General features: G+C 44.4%; 1 protein-coding gene across 6 annotated transcripts in view; it reads left to right on the plus strand.

Moving 5' to 3' along the window:
• PLXNB1 (plexin B1) overlaps positions 1-21,585 on the plus strand; it is a 220,053-nt gene that overhangs the window by 98,551 nt on the left and 99,917 nt on the right. For 4 of the 6 annotated variants that reach the window (XM_054034114.1, XM_054034116.1, XM_054034117.1 and 1 more), the window contains exons 3-4: positions 1,775-2,918; positions 18,613-18,795. In XM_054034114.1, coding sequence (XP_053890089.1) covers positions 1,776-2,918; positions 18,613-18,795 — 1,326 coding nt within the window. In that variant the 5' untranslated portion in view covers position 1,775. The remainder of the gene's footprint in view (positions 1-1,774; positions 2,919-18,612; positions 18,796-21,585) is intronic. The other 2 variants (XM_054034118.1, XM_054034119.1) reach the window with 1 other exon arrangement.

The following is a 21,585-nucleotide window of genomic DNA, read 5'->3' on the forward strand; positions in this document are numbered from 1 at the left end:
ACCCTTGCGGGACTGTATATGGCCCGTGACTGATTGTTTTCTGTGAGTCAATGGCCCCTGATAGAAAAAGGTTCCCCACCCCTGCTCTAAGAAATGAGGATTGAGTTACTGTCCAGTGCAGTCTCTCCAGAAGGCCTGTGATCACATTCAGCACTGAATAAAGTAGCCATCTTTCTGAAAAGCAGCTAGGAGCCTTTGTTTCCAAAGGATGCAACGAGAGAGGGGCACAGAGAATCAAACCCAAACACAGTGTGATGCTCTGGCCTGGGTGGACTGTCCGGTGCTCTCAGACTGGAGGGATCTGTCTCAGTTTTACATTTTGATAACATTTGCCATGACCATTAAATATTATTAGAGAGGGATGGGAAGGAGTGATTCTAATAGGGATATTCCAAAGGGCCTCAGGGAAATGAGTGCTGCTGATCTTTGAAGCTTCTCCCTGGGGTTCTACTGGTACAGCTGAGCCAACTATGACCTTTCACACCTAGATGGATGGTTACCATAGCAATGGATGCAGAATAGTGTTAGTCTGTGAATTAGTCAATAAGAGAAGCCTGGCTTATTTTGTTCCCTTTATTGTGCTGATGGTCAATATTGATTGCTGCAGATGTTCTTTAATAGGATATGAATGGAGCTCGAGGAAATGTCAGTTTTTTGAAACTGGAGGATGTGTAATAAGAACCAGCATTGTTCCTGGGAGCTTGTCAGGGTCTGTTTTGTATGAGTCTGAGTAAAAAACCCAGAACAGGAACTATCCTTGAGACTTTCAAGTGACATAGATCTGAAATGCTACTATATGGGGTCAAAAATCTGAGGACGAGAACTTGAAGCTGGGATTGGAGGTGTGAGAAGAGAGGTGTGAGAAGAGAGGGAAGAAGTAGGATGCAAAGAACAATATGATTTCTCTGAACACTGACCGTTTTGCTTGATTCAAATGCAGAACAGTTTGATTCTATAAACTGAGACCCACCTATACTGTAATAAAAAAAAAAAAAAAAAGTTTAAAATATATTTCAGTTCTATAGTGTAGCCAGAAATGAGCTGTATTTTTTTCTGAACCATGGTGTATTATCATCATGATATATTGCTCTTGAGTAATACTCATAATGTACTAGGTTCTCTCTAAACATATGGCCCCTGTCCTGGAGAACTCACAATACACAACCCTGCTAAAGCCTATGTCTGTAGTACAGTCCAGGAGCATGGTTAAACGAGGTTCACTTCTGTCTGTATTGCCAGGACATACTGTGTTTTAGCTATTGTGCGGGGTTTCTGAGTTTGAATCAACTCCCTGACATGCTAGTTTTTACAGTATAAATAGGATCTTCTGCCAGAGGTCAGAGGATCTATGCGTTGGCCAGATTTCTCTTGAGGAAACATGAATATTGATTCCCTGTTTCTCAGATAACCAATCCAAGTTCTGGGCCTGCAATGAAAATCTTGGTAATGGGGATCTCCACCAACAAATGAAGTCATCTGGTAAAAGTGTCCCAGGAATATCTGTAATATTTCAGCCTCTCAACAATCTTATTTTACTCTGTGCTTGTCACCTTAACACCCTGCTGCACAATCAAAGCCATTGATGCTTCCGTGGGCTTCCTGCTTTTGATAATTTTTCATTTGTTGTTGTATCTCTGGCTATTTGGTCTCTAGATTTAGCCACTGTTCTCTTCACCCACCTCTTCTCATAATAAAAGTACGATGTTGCAGGACTGTGATTTGTGTAAACCTTCACTCCTAGCTCCAGAAGGTAACAGCTTTCTCTCTCTTGCAGAATGTTTACCATGTCTCTGGGAACTTTCCTTCTTCCTGCTCTCTGTTTCCTGGGGGCAGTGATTCCAAGGGGACTGCAGTATGTCACCTTTTCACACAACACCACAAAATTCCTTCACCTGACTATAGACTCTGAGTCTGGGACCCTTTATCTGGGGGCCACCAACTTTCTTTTCCAATTGACATCAGACCTGATGATGGAGAGCGCAGTTCAAACTGGGCCAGTTTTGGACAGCAAAGATTGTCTCCCCCCTGTCTCAAAGCTGGAATGTCCCCAGGCACACAACACTGACAATCACAACAAGCTGTTACTGGTGAACTCTGTGCAGGAGGAGCTCATTGTGTGTGGCAGTGTGCACCAGGGGATCTGTGAAAAAAGAAGCCTCAGATCCATTGACCACATTCTCTTCCGACCAGAGAGCCCTGGAGACACTCAGTATGTGGCTGCAAATGACCCAAATATCACTACTGTGGGACTGGTAGGCCACTCAAAAGATGACGTGCCCCTGCTGTTTGTGGGACGAGGGTATACCAGCAGAGGGGTTGGAGGGGGTATCCCTCCTATCACCACCCGAAATCTCAGGGCCCATGCGGGGGACATGCAAGGGGCAGACTCTCACTCCATCTTCTCCTATGAAGAAACGGCTAAGTTGGCTGTGGGTCGGCTCTCTGAGTATAACCACCATTTCATCAAATCCTTTACCCACCGCTCCAGCGTTTACTTCCTGTTTTATCGCCGGGATCTGAAGTCCCAGTCACGGGAGTACAAGACCTACATCTCACGAATCTGTCTGGATGACTCTCACTATTACTCCTATGTGGAATTACCACTGCTCTGTAGAAGCAAAGAGAAAACATACAGCCTACTGCAGGCTGCTTATGTCACCCAACCAGGCAGTGATCTGAGAAGAGGGAGGTTCAGCACCCAAGGAGAAGTGCTGTTCACTGCCTTTTCTGCCTGGCAGGCTTCGTCTGGCAGACTGAGCGAGGAGTCTGCACTCTGTGTCTATTCAATGGAGGAAGTGGACCAACTTATCACTCGGACCAGGGATGTTTGTTATACGAAGGATGGGAAATCAGAGAAGGGGATAGAAGTGGCATATATTGAATACGATGTCAGTTCCAACTGTGTCCAGCTGCCAGCGGTAAGTGGCTGTCCTGAGCCTGATTATTGTTTACATTGTGTCTGTTTTACATCACTCTGGCAGTGTAAACAGGCCTAAAAATGAGTGTAACCAATTTTGCACCCTTTTCAAGGCTTCTTTACAGTGACAGAATGGTGTAAAGGTGCCTTCCTGTAAAGGAGAATCAGGACGGATGTGTGTGCATGTGTGGGGGGTGGTGGTGGTGGTGGGTCATAGTGGCTCTCTAATACCATGCGGCGCTATCTGCAATTCCAGTGTAAACCCCATTTTCCAGGGATTTATAATTAAATACGTTATGGGCTGAGTGCCATCCCCAGCTGTGGGTCTGTAGGAGCTAGTATCTTAAAGGACCCTGAAAGAACAGTCTATAGAATATGATGTGGGAACAACTGATACTTTCCATTCAAACTCAGCCTCTCCTATCTTCCTACCACCGCTTGTTGATGCCTCTGTTCTTCCACTCCCGCAGCAGGTTTACCAGCAGAGAGAACTGAAAGAAATGGGTCACATCCTGCCATGTGGGATGCATATGGAGGGGCCAGCCTCCAGGAATGGATTCAACCTGTGGAAACATTGATTCTTGAAACCCCTAATTATAGTGTCTTGAATTGTAGTTTTTAATGATTTTGCTGAATCTGTTCCATAGGGTGGGGTGTAGTTATGTGCCTGACCCCTTGGATTCCAGACAAATGTGAAGAACACAATATACATTACAGAGGTTTCATGTTAACGAGAACAGGAACAAAGAGATAATTTAAACAAAAGCAAGTCTCTTTGGCAGAAATTCTTTCTTTCACCATAAATCACTAGTCCTGGAAAATGTTGTGTTTTTGAAGAATAGTTGTCCCCACAACCTAGCTCCTCTTTCTTTTGGATTCTGTAAGACGTGCATAATCCTCTTTACGGGCATCACTTACATTTCTATGGCAACTGAAGGATGGGACATATTCACTGCAGGAAAAAGGAATATGAGTTGATAGTATGAAATAGCTTGAAAACCCTGATTCAAATAGGTATACTAACTATTTTTGTTTGTACTGTGATATCATCAGCATTTAGAAGCTAAATAGGAGTTGATCTGCTCTGTTCTTGGAAGGGGGACTGCTAAGGAAAACCTAAATAGTGCAGGAAGTGGTGTTGGGTCTCCCCTCTGAGACACTACTGGATTCAGTGCTCCAGCACGGTGCTGGAGATTACTTCTTTTTTAATCTGAGAACTAAAATCTGAGGCCTTGGCCACTTGTGGTTACTGAAATCCCCATGCCAGTTTTCAATAGAGTAGGGTGTTTATCTAGTGACTTCCTTTAAAGACTAGTACATAGTATGCAGTCATCTTCTAAGTGTTGTTTTACAAAGCATGCAAGAGGTACTGCAGACTTTAGGTCTCAGGAATAATGTTTATATGGTCCAAAAGCACTTTTGAGAGTGTACCATTTCTGCTGTATTTGTAGCAGAGTTTAGAAGGCTGGCAGGAGAGCCTAGGAGTAAAGGGGGAGCCTCAGAGCAGAGGGGGCCTGAAATGAGGAAGAATATTTGTGAGCTGAGAAGCAGGGGACCCTGTAGAGTTCATGTAGAGATTCTTTGATAAGGTAACAAGCCTTGTGGATAGGGGGGAAGCGGTAGACATTGTATATCTTGATTTTAATAAAGCTTTTATACTGTCCCACATGACCTTCTCATAAACAAACTAGAGAAATGCAACCTAGATGCAGCTACTATAAGGTGGGTGCAAAACTGGTTAGAAAACCATTCCCAGAGAGTCGTTATTAGTGGTTCAGAGTCATGCTGGGAAGGCATTACGAGTGGGGTCCTGCAGGGATCAGGTATGGGTCCAGTTCTGTTCAATATTTTCATCAATGATTTAGATAATGACATAGAGAGTACACTTATAAAGGTTGTGGATGATGCCAAGCTGGGAGGGGTTGCAAGTGCTTTGGAGGATAGGATTAAAATTCAAAATGATCTGGACAAACTGGAGAAATGGTTTGAAGTAAATAGGATGAAATTCAAAGTACTCAATTTAGGAAGGAACAATCAGTTGCACACATACGAAATGGGAAATGACTGCGTAGGAAGGAGTACTGCGGAAAGGGATCTGGGGGTCATAGTGGATCACAAGCTAAATATGAGTCAATAGTGTAACACTATTTCAAAAAAAGCGAACATCATTCTGGGATGTATTAGCAAGAGTGTTGTAAGCAAGACATGAGAAGTAATTCTTTTGCTCTACTCCGCTCTGATTAGGTCTCAGCTGGAGTATTATGTCTAGTTCTGGGTGCCATATTTCAGGAAAGATCTGGACAAATTGGAGAGAGTCCAGAGAAGAGCAACAAAAATGATTAAAGGTCTAGAAAACATGATCTGTGAGTGAAGATTGGAAAAAATTGGGTTTGTATTGTCTGGAAAAGAGAAGACTGGGAGGGGACATGATAACAGTTTTCAAGTACATAAAAGGTTGTTACAAGGAGGAGGAATCATAGACTATCAGGGTTGGAAGGGACCTCAGGAGGTCATCTAGTCCAACCCCCTGCTCAAAGCAGGACCAATTCCCAACTAAATCATCCCAGCCAGGGCTTTGTCAAGCCTGACCTTAAAAACTCCTAAGGAAGGAGATTCCACCACCTCCCTAGGTAACCCATTCCAGTGCTTCACCACCCTCCTAGTGAAAAAGTTTTTCCTAATATCCAACCTAAACCTCCCCCACAAGAAAAACAAGAAATTGTTTTTCTTAACTCTGAGGCTAGGACAAGAAGCAATAGGCTAAAATTGCAGCAAGTGGGGTTTAGGTTGGACATTAGGAAAAACTTCCTGTCAGGGTGGTTAAGCACTGGAATAAATTGCCTAGGGAGGTTGTAGAATCTCCATCGTTGGAGATTTTTAAGAGCAGGTTAGACAAACACCTGTCAGGAATGGTCTAGATAATCAGTCCTGCCACAAGTGCAGGGGACTGGACTAGATGACCTCTCGGGTTCCTTCCAGTTTTATGATTCTAAGATCATCAGCTATTTACCTGGCCCTCCCCCATGATTCCTGAAGTCACCTTCCCCTCTACTCCACAGCTACCCTCTTTGCCCTTAGGCTTCCTATTCTACCTAACAAACTAACATACAGATGGTCAGAGACATGCACACACCATGGTCATCCACGGGGGTTGAACCCCAGACCTTCATGTCTTTATGCATTTTCAATACAATCTGCATGCTGAAATTGTGGTGCTGCACAGAATGAATGAAATCAAAGAGTGGGAATTTCCGAAGCGCTTGAGGGAGTTAGGTTAGTTAACTAACTCTCACAGGCAGTTTTGAAAATCTTCCTTCCAAAACAAATAGCGCATAATACTGTCCTGATTGAACTGGATTGGAGAGGGATATCGAGGGGTCTAGTATTCCAAGGTCCCTGCTATATAGTTCAGGTTTTATCTGCCACATAAGACATGGGATCTTATTAACAGATTTATCCAATGGCATGTGAATTTCTCAGCAGACTTCATCCTCCACCATTCAATGTGTGGACGCGGTTGTCATTAAAATTGTATCTAACAGCATGTAAACTTCTGTGCCAGCTCCAGCCTGCTTCATTCAGTGTGTGAGTGGAAGCGGCTGTCAATGAACATTTTATTCAGAGGGAGTTTAACTCCTTCAACTTCAATGGCGGCAGCTCATACATTATTTAGGAATAATGCTAATTAAATGTGTACTTTGTGTCTCCTTGTAAACTAGCTTCTGCACAAGGTTTATGTTGGAAACCTTTTCCCGGGTTAGCATCGGACTCTATTTTCAGTATATGGGGATAGAAATATTAGACATTTCACAACCATTTCAATACAGCCCTTCAGGGTGGATTTGATTTAAATCACTAGTCAGGAAGACTCGATTTAATCATGGATTTTTACACAAAAGTGCATTCTTGTTGGTTGTTATAACTTTAATACATATTCCTCACAGCTCAGAGATAGATGTAGGTTTAATTTTAGAAGGTACACACTATACATTTTTAAAGTGATGTATTTTGAAAACTTTTCAGATTAGTTTTACAGCTATATCAGAAAATGAATGATTGTTCGGTTATTTCATTTACCAAAGGTAATTGAAGCAGATATTTATGAAGTCATTGGGAGGTGAACTATCTCCAAGTCAACAAGTTAATCATTAATATTTGGAGGATTTTCTTGCCATGCTGTATTAGGAGGAGAACATCACCAGACAGACATTTAAATTGTTTTGTTTAACTAAAACAACGTTATGTATTCTGGATTTTTTTCTTCAACAGCAAACATATAATATTTTAACAAAACAAGCATATGAATTTTTGAATTTAGTTAAACATTCACGTTTTTTAAAATCAGGTTTGTTTTTGTTAAAATTGTTTTTACCTAAAATAGTTACATGAAATATTAAAACAAAAAACAAAACAAAAAATTAAAGCGACTGTGTCAGCCAGGTCAACATGAGAAACTTAAAATATTGGCTTCTGCAGCTAACTCAGTCGTCCTCACTTCATTTTCCTGTTTGTTCATAATCTGGAAAAGAAAAACAAGCTTTCCTGCTTTTTCAGGTCCCAAACGATTTCCCAATATGGAATGAATTAGTCCAAAGGAGGAAAATATTCTTTCTACACCAGCAATAGAAGCTACTGCTGTTAAAAGTGAGATTATCACTTCAACAGTCTCTGAATCCAAGTGCTTAAGTGACTTCCACCAGTTCACTGGTGTGACTTTCTTTAAAACATCATCAGCAAACTTATATTTCTTGAATGGTTCTTATTCACAGAATCATAAAATATCAGGGTTGGAAGGAACCTCAGGAGGTCATCTAGTCCAGTGGTTATCAAACTAGAGCCACCGCTTGTTCAGGGAAAGCCCCTGGCGGGCTGGGCTGGTTTGTTTACCTGCCGCGTCCGCAGGTTCGGCCGATCGCTGCTCCCACTGGCCGCGGTTCGCTGCTCCACGCCAATGGGGGCTGCAGGAAGGGCGGCCAGTTAACCTAACAGGTAATCCTTCCATCCATCTGACAAACAGAGGCTACAGACACCATTCCTTACCCATCCTGGCTAATAGCTATTAATGAATTTAACCTCCATGAATTTATCTAGTTCTCTTTCATGGAGGTTAAATCCATTAATGGCTCTTACCAGGATGGGTAAGAAATGGTGTCCCCACCCTCTGTTTGTCAGAGGGTGGAGATGGATTACCTGTTAAGTTCACTCCCTCTGGGGCACCTGGCACTGTTGGTAGACAGGATACTGGGCTGGATGGACTTTTGGTCTGACCCATATGGCCGTTCTTATGTTCTTAACTTTTTTTAAACATTACATGAATATATTGTCTCATACTATAGAATTAGAATTTATAATCCCTATTCCATGATGAGATATCTTTGAGCTATAATGTATCTTAATTAAAACCATCTTTAGATAGGTTTTTTCCTCAAAACACATTTTATCAAAAAATCCGATTTTAAATAAAAAAAAATCCAATTTAAATAAAATTCGTTTTTTGATTTTTTTTTTAACTCATTGACTTTTATCCACCCTTCAACTGGAAAAGCATTTACTCTGCTTTCTCTAAAGTTTTCAGGAAAAGCAACTTCACCCTGAAAGTTTGTTGGAACATTCTGAAAACATACAGGCTTATTAATTAGATTTAGGGTGAGGGTATGGAAAATAAGCCTTATAATTAAATGCTGGTAGCAACCTCACCTATGCAGAGGCTATTGGTCACCATTAATTAAAAGCATGACTGAGGCTGCTGCAGGACTTGTAAGGGCTACATAGCTCTTGTGAATGCTGCATAGAACCAGGGACAGGACAATGAAGTACATGATATGCATTGTGGGCTCAGTACTCTAACTTGATTGCATTGCGAGATGTTGCTGGCAGCAGGGAGGTTATAGCTATAAAACTGTCAGAATTGTTGTCTGTGAATAAAAGAAGAGCCTCGCTCCCATTCTGTGGAGAGGGACAAATATTCATTGTGGTCCATTGGTTGGGGTTACATAGTTAATCCCACACATGGTCCCCACAGTGCACTGATACTGATGGGAAGTTTGTGCAAAGATAATCTCCTTATTAAGTAACCAGACTTTGTTAGAAAAGTTGCTGTTGCATTCACCATCACACAGAGAGAATGATGCTGGGCCCTTTTGGGCACAGCTGTTCCTCCCTTTTGGCTGTTTACATGAATAACTACCTGTTTTAAGCTTTTGGTAAAAGTTGGTCATCATTAGGGTTCAGTGTTAACACTCAATTAAGATAAATGGAGTAGTCCACACATTTTGTAGAGCTGTTGGTTTAGGATGTATAAGACAATACAGCATCAGGGTCCCATTCAAAAGGTTCTTCACAACTGTAAAGGCTTGAAACTTTTTTTAAATGGAAATTTAGATGTGGTACAATCTCAGTCTGCCATATGGACAATGTAAACACATTTTGTGGCTAGGAGCATGACATCCCAGCTATACAGACTTAAATGCCTAACATTATATATGGTGAAAAGATTACTGGCTGCAGTTTTAAAAACTGCCTAATAATTGGGTAACTGGATAAATAAAAAAGCAATAAGTCGCCAGACCTAGATGGTATACACACAAGAGTTCAGAAGGAGCTTGAGAATGAAGTAGCTGAGCTGGTAGCAGAAATATGCAATCTCTGATTAAAAACAGGTACTACATTTTGGGATTAGATGATAGCAAATATTGTACCCACTTTTTTAAAAAGCTCTAGATGTGATTTGGGGAATTATAGACCAATAAGTTTTGCATCTAAACATGGTAAATTGTTTGAAACAGTAATTAAAAATAGAATAATACCACAGCTGGAAGATCATGATATGATAGGGTCTAATCAACATGGTTTTTGCAATGGAAAATCATGTTTTGCTTATATATTACAATTCTTTGAATGTGTCAATAAAGTAGTGGGTAAAGGAGAAGTATTTCACAGAATTAATTTAAACCTTCAAAAGGCCTTTCACAGGGCCTCTCTTTAGAGGCCACTAAACAAGTTAAGTAGTCAGAGATGAGTAACAAAGTATTGTCCTTGATCAAAAACTAGGTAAAAGATAGGTAAAGAGTAAAAATAAATGGTGAATTTTCATAATGGCAGAAGGTTAACAGGGGTTGCCTTAAGGTTCAGTACTAGGTCTGGTCTTTTTTCTCGTATCTATTAATGACCTGGAAAGGGTGTGAGTTGTGTGCCACAAAATTATTGACATTAATTAAATCTGGAGAAGATTGTTGAGCCCTTCAGGGGGTCCTGATCAAGCTAGGTGAATGGGCAAATGAAGTTTAGTGTTGGTAAATGCACAGTAATGCACATTGGAGAGAAAATTTTGAATTATTTGTACACGTCACAGGATTCTAAATTAATGATATTGACTTGGGAAAAGGACCTAGGTGTCATCCATGAAGACTTCTCTCTATGTATAGCTGCAGTTAAAAAAATGTACTTGGGATGCATAAGGAAGGGGATGGAGAATAATATCAAGAATATCATAATGCTATCATATAAAGTGAAGGGTTATCCTCAGCTGGAATACTGTGTGCAGTATAGTTCACCCAATCACACAAAGGATATTGTAGAATTAGAGGAATTCAGAGAAGGGCGATAAGAATGATTAGGGATATGGAAAAAATGCTTAGAAAAGAGAGAGAAAAGTTTGGGTTTGTGTAGAGGAAAAAAGGGGGGCATACTAAAATAAACAAAATGGTAATCCTAGAGAGAAGGTAAATTGGGAGCGTCTGTTCTCTCTGTTTTGTAGACAAGAAAAGGGAATATTCAATAAGATTGAAATGTGTGAAATTAAAACAGATAAAAGGATATAGTTTTTCCATAGGCACTGGTTTTTACTTTTCCCCAGGGGTGCTCCACCCCTGCTTTGCCCTTAGGCCCTGCCCTCACTCTGCCCTTTCCCCCAGGGCCCTGCTCTCTCACTGCTCTCTGCCCTCCCCCAAGCCCCTTCCCAAAGCCCCTCTCCAAGCCGCCAAACAGCTGTTTGGCGGCACCCCAGATTAGATGATTGGCGACGCCCTAATCAGCTGAGACTGGTGGGTGCTGAGCACCCACTATTTTTTTTTTTTCTATCAGTGCTCCAGCCACAGAGCACCCATGGAGTCGGAGCCTGAGAGTTTTTCACACAAGGCATAATTAGATTGTGGAACTCACTGCTGCACAATATCATTGAGGCCAAGTATTTAGCAAGATTCAAAGAGTGATTGACTTATGGAGGCACTGGTTGTGACTCCGTATTTAAGACAGGGTTACATTGTACACTTAAAGCAGGGATTCCCAATCTCTTGGTCTGTTCGAAAAATACAGAATATCCTACCCACAGCTACTGTACTTGTTCTGAGAATTTTATGGCTTATTACAACAATCTATAACCCATTAACAACTGCCCCAGCTGCTTTCCCTCCTGTGGTCCCCCCATAACTGGAAGGGTGTTAAAGGTCCACTTCACCTTGAATGGTCCCTTGAAATAGATGTTAATTACTTATGCTAAACAGTCTGTTCTACCTTGTATTTAGCTGTGACACATTTCTCAGACCTGAGGAAGAATTCTGTGTCACTTGAAAGCTTGTCTCTCTCTCTCTCACCACAAGAAGTGGGTCCAATAAAAGATATTCTCTCTCCCACCTTGTCTCTCTAAACCTAGGAAATTCAGTTGATGCAGTTACACCTAAAAGAAACACAAACAAGGTAAGGTAAATAGTGCACATGACACTCAAATACTCTTCACTCTGTCCCCTGCAGTGATGCCATGAAGGGAGAAGAGGAAAACAATTAAACATATCTAGAAACATCAGTTTAGTCAAATCTGGGAGCACAAAAGTAGCCCTAGCCCTCTGACTATTGCCTGGAATCTCTGCACGGTGGAGTGAGGGTTGGGGCCCATAGCTGGACATTGCTTATCTCAGGGGTTCCCAAACTGTGGACTGTGGCCCAAAGATGGGCTGCAACACAGTCCTGCGTGGTCTGCTGGTGCAACAGTGTGAAGCGTTTGAGAGGGATGTAGAGGGTGTTGCTCCCTGAAACTGTATAAATTGTGCCCCCCACTATCAACTTAAAGGTTTAGTCACCCCCTGAACAGCTCGAGTCACGCCCCCTCATCCGGCAGGCCCCCTCCCACCTGCAGGGCATGTAGCACCGCCATGTCCGACTGGGAAGCGGACGATGAGCAGGAGTCCCAGGCTGGGAGCTGGCCACCAGTCCCCTTTGGTGGTGGAGCGGTGGCTGGGGATGGCCCCTCCCAGGGCCGGAGGAGCCCAGCACACCAGGCGGGCAGCAGAGGGCAAAGTGGAGCTGGTGGGTGGATGGAAAGGAGAAGGGACCGGTCCCAAGAGGCAGCGGCTCCCAGGGCAGCTAGAGGAGGCTGGAGGGTTCACGGCTGTTCCCACTCTGAGCTGCCACAGCCTGAGATCTGTGGCTGTCGGGCCCTCTGGAGCATCAGCCCTGTGGTCCCCCTGGGACTGGGGCTCAGCGGTGCTGCTCTGTTTCCACCTGGACAATGCCATGATCGGGATCGCCACAGGTAATGGCTGGGCCTGGCCCGAGCCCATGCCTGGCCCCCGGCTCTGGCAACCCTGAAACCTTTCCTTCCTGGGCAGGGGGTGCCTGTGAGGTGCACCAGGGTGCTGGGTGGGAGACTGTAGCTGGGCTGCCAGGTGACGTGCTCAAGGTACTTAGTGGGCTGCTGAGGTGGAGGGTGTTGGCAGGGGCTGGCTGTGGCACCTGCGTGGCCTCTTCACCCTCTCGCTGGCCCTGGGCCCTGCTGAGGTGAGGGGCCACACACGCCCCATGGTGCCCCTCTCCCTGATAGATGTGTAGCTGCCCGAGGAGGCCAGTCTGCGTGCTTGGCAGCTCCTTGCCTGATTTCCCATTTGATCAGCCTAAGGGGAGGATAGCTTGCCTGCCTGGTGGGCGAGGTGGGAGGAGGCACTATCAAACTGTTTACGTTGATGTAATAATTAAAATTAATACTTTTCCTCAAGAAGTGTTGATAGTGGGTGGCAGTGCCTATTGCAGCTGCACAGGTGGGCCTCAGGGAAAAAAATCTGGAACCCCCTTGCTTACCTCACACTTTGGATTGAAGTGTAACCTTCACTTTAGATTTCCTGGGCTTGTAACACTTGGTTTTGAGGTAACCATGCCATCTCTGTATTGGGCTCACCCTAAGTCTTTCCACACAACCCCAGCTGGGAATAAAATAATTAAAAGGGAGAGGCAGTGACTCCTCTGGGCCAGAGAGAGTGAGAGTGGCGCTCCTGGCACATAGGCCTGTGCTTAGCCCAGTAGGCCCCAGTCCATTGTCTCTTGTGTGTTTAGGAGTGGACCCGGAGGGGTTCGGCTCTGCTCAGCTGGGAGTCTCCCACGCCTGCTCCAGGGAGGCAGCTTTGAGCCTTGTCCCAGCATGAGGCCTCTGGGTGTTGCCTCAACAGAAATCCAAACATTCCTTAGCCCTACCCTGGTCCCTGGCGGTTGCACTAGGACCCAGGTGTGTGGGAGCAGCAGCAGGAAGCTGGTCTTGAACCCACCTGCCCTTTGCCTGGCAGCCTAAGGCTATGGGAGGGGAGGGGAGAGGGGAGGGCTGGGACTGGGGCGGTGTGCAGTGCAGCACAGACCAGAGCACTGAGCTGAGTTCAGCCAGCTGGGACCCCAGGGCTGTGCTGGCTATGCCAACCCCCTCTGCACCGTGCCTGGTTGGGGCTGAGTGGGAAGCCCTGAGTCAGGCGCCCTTGTTTTGGGGGCTGGCTACTATCTGGAGGACCCAGGACCTGGGAGCCTTCTCTGCAGCCATAAAATACTGTATGGGAGTATTCTTTTTGGGTCTCTTGTTTAGTGTCCATATATGAAACATCATAGTGTAAAAAAAACTAATGAAAATCCCAGACCTCCCTGCCCCCCCCCCAAACCCTAAGGTACAAAGGAGTTATGGTTGAGAGCACCCATCAGTAAGTTAATGGTTAAACATATTACAGGGTTGTTGTAATTAAATTCTTTAATTGCCTATACACCAATGCTAGGAGCTTGAATAACAAACAAGAATGGGAATTGCTCTTTTATTAGCATAAGTTTGATCTAGGTGGTATTACTGAAGCCTGGTAGGGTGATTTGCCTGATTGGAATGTTAAAATGTTATAATCTAGTTAGGAATGATCAAGTGGGCAAAAGGAGAGAGGGAATGGCCCTCCATGCCAAAAATGGCAATACTTGTTTCTGAGTCACTGATATCTTGGAAGAAAAGAACTTGAATGCTTATGGATCTTGGTCTTAACAGATAAACCACAAGATGGGGTACTAGTGTGTGTCAGCTACAGAGCATGAAATCACATTAGGGAACAGGATTGCTTCTTAAACACTTATGTATAACAAGGAAAAAATCTGCATGATTGTGGGGGACTTCAATCTGAGTGACGCATACTGGAGGTCTCATGCTGCCATTACTGAAACACCCTCAGAATTTCTAAATATTATAGATGACAATTTCCTAACACAAAGTTTGCATCCGACATAGGGAATTTTGTATTAGACCCAGTGCTGACAAACTGTGATACTTCTGAGTCTGAGACTGCTTAAGCCTGATGAGTCAGCCCTGAGCCAGAGAGTGTGATGAGTCATCAGAGGCAATTACCTGCAGGTTTTGGGATAGGCCCTACACCATTCAGCCAGGGTTCAGCCAACCACAGGTGAGAACCCATGACCCCAAAGCAGGTATATAGGCTCCTAAGGGAAGCAGTCTCTCCAGTCTGCTCAGTATTGTTATCTGACTAGGAGCATTCCCATTGCCTGTAGTTTCAACAGACTGCTCATGCTTCAGGTGGCTGCCAGGCTACTTGGACACACGTGAAGAATTGATCACAACATTAAAAATCAGTGGTAACTTAGGTGCAAGTGATCATGACTTGATCACATTTGCTATATGCAAACAAAATAAAGTTTAAAGAAGTAATATAAAATAAACTTGGTGCTTTAAAAGGGCTAATTTCACAAAAGGTGAAAACAATTATGAGCCAAATCAGTGGCAGAAAAAAAAGAATGATAATTGGTAAGTGTTTAAGAAGACTTTACTAGATGGCCAAAAAGACGCACTCAAGAAAGGTCACATTGGTTAAAAAGTCAACCTGGCATAGAGAGGGTGTGTGAAAACTATATATATAAACTGAACAAAAGGGAAGTTGATAGTAAAGAAACTAGGAACTGTAGAAAGTTGATAAGGGAAGCAAAGTGACACAAAAAAACATCTATGGACAGCAGAGTTAAGGACAAAAGGAGGGTTTTTTAAAGTTTATTAGGAATGGAAAGAATCCTAACAATGACATTGGTCCATTATTGATAGAAATGGTAGAACTGTCAATAATAATGTAGAAAAGGCAGAAGTCTTCAATAAATATTTCTGTTCTATATTTGGGGAGAAAACAGATGATGTAGTCATATCATATGATAACACACTTTCCATTCCACTATTAGCTCTTGAGGATGTTAACTAGCAGTTATTAAAGCTAGACATTTTTAAATCAGCATCCGAGAGTTTTAAAAGAACTGTTTGAGAAACTTGCTGGCCCATTAATTTTCAATATGTTTTGGAACACTGGGGAGGTTTCTGAAGACTGGCAGAAAACTAATGTTGTGCTAGTATTGAAAAAGAATAAACAGGATGACCCAGCTAGTTATAGGCCTGTCAGTCTGAAATTGATCCTGGACAAGTTAACAGAATGGCTGATATGAGACTTCTTTAATAAAGAATTAAAGCAGGGTAATGTAATTAATGCCAAACATGGGTTAATGGAAAATAGATCCCATTAAACTAACTTGATATCTTTTTATGATGAGATTATACATTTGGTTGATAAAGGTAATTGTGTAGATGTAATATACTGAGACTTCTGCAAGTAATTTGACTGGGTAATGCACAACATTTTGATTAAAAACTAGAATGCTACAAAATTTATATGACACATTAAATGGATTAAAAACTGGCTGACAAGTTTCAAAATCAAATTGTAAATGGGAAGTTATCATTGAGCAGGTGTGTTTCTAATGGGGCCCTACAGGAATCAGTTCTTGGCCCTAATGCTATTTAACATTTTTATCAATTATCTGAAGAAAACTTAAAATAATCACTAATAAAATTTTCAGATGTCACAGAAATTGAGGGAGTGATAAATAATGAAGAGGACACGTCACTGATACAAAGCAATCTGGATCTCTTGGTAAACTGAGCACAAGACAACAACATGTGTTTGAATATGGCCAAATGTAAATGTATACCTCTGGGAATAAAAATGTAGGCCACGATGGAGGACTCTATCCTGGGCAGTAGTGACTCTGAAAAAGACATTGGGCAGGGGGTCATAATGGATAAGCTGCTGACCATAAGCTCCCAGTGCAGTGTTGTGATTGAAAAGGCTAATGTGATCCTTGGATGCATAAATAGGGGAATCTTGAGTAGGAGTAGGGAGTTGTATTACCTCTGTCCTTGGCACCAGTGCCACCACTGCTGGAATACTGTGTCTAGTTCTGGTGTCTACAGTTCAAGAAAGATGTTGGTAAATTGGAGAGGATTCATGGAAGAGCCATAAGAATGATTAAAGGATTGGAAAATACACCTTATACTGATAGATTCAAGAAGCTCAGTCTATTTAGCATAACAAAGAGAAGGTTAAGGAGTTGACTTATTCTCCATGTAGGTACTTCTGAACAGTGATCAAATATTTAACAATGAGCTCTTCAATCTAGCCCACAGGGATATAACAAGAGCTAATGGTTGGAACCTGAAGCTAGGCAAATTCAAACTGTAAATGAGGCATCAATATTTAATAATGAGGGTAATTAACTACTGGAGCAGTTTACCAAGGGTTGAAGTTGATTCTCCAACACTGGCAATTTTTAAATCAACCTTTCTAAAATATATGGTCTAGTTCAAACAGGAGTTGTTTTGGAGAAGTTCTATGGCCTGAGTTATACAGGAGGTCAGACTAGATCAGAGGTGGGCAAACTACGGCCTGCGGGGCTGTCCTGCCCGGCCCCTGAGCTCCCGGCCGGCCCCGGCCCCTCCCCTGCTGACTCCCCTCCCCCACAGCCTCAGCTCGCCGTGCCAGCAGCGTGGCAATGTGGCTGGCTCTGGCCGGACAACGCAGCTCAGGGGCAGATTTACAAATCAACACAGGATGCCCTGGCACGGGCCCCCCAACAACAGGGGGACCCAGGGCTGGGCACTCGGGCAGCTCAGCACTGGCGCACCCCCCACGGGGGGGGAGGGGAGCACTGTGGGTGCAGGGTAGCAGGCGGGAGGTGCGGGTGGTGAGAGCATGGGGAACATGGGCAGAGGACTCGGGAGGAACTTCGGGTGGCCGCGCAGCCGGATGGAGAGAAGCGGCGCTTTGAAGGGGAAACCGCTGCTTCTCTCCGGCTGCGCAGCTGCCCCTGCTCCTCCTGAGTCCTCTGCCCGTGTTCGCAGGGCCACATTCCGAAAGTGGCTTGGGGGGGAAGAGGATAGGGGATAGGGTCCCGGGGGGGCGGTTAGGGGCAGGGGATCCTGGGAGGGGGCAGTCAGGGGACAAGGAGCAGGGGGGCTTGGATGGGTCGGAGGTTCTGAGGGGGGCTGTCGGGGTGGATAGGGGGCAGGGGCCAGGCTGTTTTGGGGGCACAGCCTTCCCTACCTGGCCCTCCATACCGTTTCGCAATCCCGATGTGGCCCTCGGGCCAAAAAGTTTGCCCACCCCTGGACTAGATTATCACAATGGTCCTTTCTGGCTTTGGAATCCATGAATATCTCAAAACCAAGTGTTATAAACCCAGGGAATTCAGGGTTAAGGTTACCGTTAGTATTACCTGGACTATACTTAAAATTTAGATCAATGTAGCTGCATCGCTAAGGGTGTGAACAGTCCACACCCCTGAGTGAAGTAGCTATGCTGACCTAACCCCCAGTAAAGATGCAACTAGGTAAATGAAAGAATGCTTTCATTGACCTAGCTACCATCACTTGGGGAGTTGGAGTTCCTACACCAATGGAAAAGTCCCTTCCATCAGTGTAGTCTGCATTATGCCTATATACCTACAGTGCCATAGTTTTGCCAGTATAGTCCCCGTAGTGTAGACTTAAAAAGTAATGTACAATTAGGGCATTCAGACAATCTTCACTCTGCCTTGCAGTGATTCCAAGAGGAGAAGCATGTATGAAAAAAGTCTTTAAGAAAATCAGTTTAATCTAAACTCACCTGAAAGATGACCGCACAGCATCCCCTGGAAACACACTGGGGTGGTGTTTCAGAAATGTCTCAGTAAAACCTTCTCTCTGCTGAATTTCCAGCACCTAGGTGTGTCTCTCAAGTATTTACCTAAGCCACAGTTCTGAGTACTAGGAAACCTAGATTCTTCTGCAAAGGAATAAAGTGTTTGTGGCCACCCAGGATCTGTTGAGGGGGAGTGATGTCTGCACTTTGCCTCAAACTGTCACTGATTCACAGTCAGGTCTTGGGTTTATCCCTTAACCTCTCTGTGCCTCACCTTCCTTTGTAAAGTGGGGATAATACTGATCTGCCTCCAAGGGGATTTAAGGCTCAAATAATTTACGTTTGGGATGAACACTGAGATGCCTGGGTGGAAGGGGATAGGGAGGGCAAAGAAGTAATAGCTATTAAAGATCCTGGTTTCCTTTTTGGAATGGTCTCTCCTTTCTTCTTTCCTCCCCCACAAAGGACACTTTGGACGCGTACCCCTGCGGCTCGGACCACACCCCCAGTCCCATGGCCAGTCGGGTGCCTCTTGAAACAGCGCCCATCCTGGAGGAGCCGGAAGCCCGTCTGACTGCTGTGGCCGTGAATGTGGAAGATGGCCACACCATTGCTTTTCTGGGGGACAGCAGAGGCCAACTGCACAAGGTAGGAGTTGGCTTGGACAGGCAGCACAAAGAAAAGGCGTTACTGGTGAGGGTCAGGCGTGGAGTGGTGACAACTGAGGTGCTCCTATTGTGTGCTGGAGTCCTAAAAACAGAAGTGTCAGAACCCCAGAGGTGGTGGAAGCTCACTTTGAATGGGGTGGAGCTGAGGTACATATTTGGGGGGGTGGGGGAGGCAGTGCAATGTCCTAGGAGGGCACACAGGAGCAAAGGGAGCTAGAGGTAGTTGGGGGGAGGTGGGAGGATGATAGGGGGATCTGGGGGAGGCCCAGAGGAGCAGGGGGTGACTCCCTGCATAGCCCATCCCACCCTTGTCTTCTCCCTATGTTTGCCTAGCTGGGGGCTCTGCTGTCTGGACGGCTTTTCTGTTTAGCTCCCAACATTGCCCGACTCCAGTTCCGCTCTGGGCTCCTGGTGGATCTGGCCCCTAAGCTCACCTGCCTGGTCCAGCTGCTATGCTTATAAGAAGCATACGGGATCTTTTTCAGGGTAAAAGGCAATACGCCGCATTTATTGGAGATACCCCCCCCCCCACACACACACACACATACATGATGTCGTGGCCAGCTAGGTTGATCATGGGTACAGAGGAACTGGGTTCTGTCGGTCGCGACACGATGCTCTGGGGAACTCTTGGCAGGACGAACCCAAAGTTTCATGGCAAAGCACCTTCTTTATATAGTGATCTTCCTTCATTGGGACCAATGAGCTTTGCACCGTCATGCTGTAATCAATTGCTGTTTGATGAGTGCTTGTTTTCTTAAATTGTTCTTCTCATCCTTTATTTTTTTCTTGCATCAGTCTCTCAGGGAATTACCCCATGCTGGGTTTGAACACAGCTATCTTGTCCCCATTGATGGGTGCCTGTCTTATCGTTTAGAGTCGGCAATCTGCCCTCCTCTGACATCTCAATAGGAGCATGTTGCAATCTCCTGACGCCTTTACATCCGTCCCTGATTCCTCCCTAGAACATCTGGTCCGGTGATAGGCTTCGCACTTATCTTCTAACACACACCTTCCTCATTCACACACAAAACAGGATTGATTTACACAAAGCATTTGAACAGGAACATCAAATTACAATGCAGGAGAAAACAATCATTGCATTCTTTTACTTATTTCAAAATGCTAAACCTACAACACGGTGGTGACCCTAAAGGTCTGTCACTGCCTTGAAATCAACTTCAAACACAAGATTCTGGCTGATGCATCTTTATCCATGGCACACTAGGCCATTCCTTTCTGCTTTCAGAAAGGGTGGCTGGTAGGATATGGTCAAATCATACATCAATAAATTTAATGCATGCTGCATTATTATTCTTTGTCCTTCTTCTAAATGATGCAAAATACAAACATAAAATCCTACTACTACACAGCTACAGCATCCCAGGCTCCCTCTGTGCTGACCCACCTCTGAGTGCCCCCTACCGTGGCCCAGCACCTGCTGGCTTGGAGGACCCTTTGCATTCAGTGAGGGGAGGGAACCCCCTGGCCCAGGACTGGAGCCCTCCACCAGCACTGGAATTGGGGCCCCACTCAGCCCCTGCACGGAGGCTGGGAAGTGGTTAGAATTAGCAGAAGTAGTAGAACGCTGTTCCCATTCCCCAAAAGAGTGCTGGAATGGTATTCCAGAGCACTCCGGCAGGACTGGAACACTGTCCTATTGTGTGCCCATTGTTTCTTTATCTCTGGGAGGAAGGATGCACCTGTGGTACACTTGGACTGAGGTGGAGATGGACATAGGAGACGGAAGTGTTGAGAGAGTCTCTGGGTTAGGCTAAATTAGAAATTAGAAATTAATGGAGATATCCCATCTCCTAGAACTGGAAGGGACCTTGAAAGGTCATTGAGTCCAGCCCCCTGCCTTCACTAGCAGGACCAAGTACTGATTTTGCCCCAGATCCCTAAGTGGCCCCCTCAAGGATTGAACTCACAACCCTGGGTTTAGTAGGCCAATGCTCAAACCACTGAGCTATCCCTCCCTCCTAGGGGGAGTAAAAAAAGGGGTAAAAAACAAGGGTGATGTCATGCTAGTCTACTACAGGCCACCCAACCAGGTGGAAGAGGTGGATGAGGCTTTTCTTAAAACAGCTAACAAAATCATCGAAAGCCCAAGATTTGGTGGTGATGGGGGACTTCAACTGTCCAGATATATGTTGGGAAAATAACACAGCGGGGCACAGACCATCCAATAAGTTCTTGGACTGCATTGCAGACAACTTTTTATTTCAGAAGGTTGAAAAAGCTACTGGGGGAAGCTGTTCTAGACTTGATTTTAACAAATAGGGAGGAACTTGTTGAGAATTTGAAAGCAGAAGGCAGCTTGGGTGAAAGTGATCACGAAATCATAGAGTTCACAATTCTAAGGAAGGGTAGAAAGAAGTACAGCAAAATAGAGACAGTGGATTTCAGGAAGGCGGATTTTGGTAAGCTCAGAGAGCTGATAGGTAAGGTCCCATGGGAATCAAGACTGAGGGGAAAAACAACTGAGGAGAGTTGGCAGTTTTTCAAAGGGACACTATTAAGGGCCCAAAAGCAAGCTATTCCGCTGAGTAGGAAAGATAGGAGATATGGCAAAAGACCTCCTTGGCTTAACCACAAGATCTTGCATGATCTAAAAAATAAAAAGGAGTCTCATAAAAAATGGAAACTAGGACAGATTACAAAGGATGAATATAGACAAACAACACAGGAATGCAGGGGCAAGATTAGAAAGGCAAAGGCACAAAATGAGCTCAAACTGGCTACGGGAATAAAGGGGAACAAGAAGTCT

Source organism: Malaclemys terrapin, chromosome 7 (genome assembly GCF_027887155.1).
Source record: "Malaclemys terrapin pileata isolate rMalTer1 chromosome 7, rMalTer1.hap1, whole genome shotgun sequence".
Classification (NCBI taxonomy): Eukaryota; Metazoa; Chordata; order Testudines; family Emydidae; genus Malaclemys; species Malaclemys terrapin.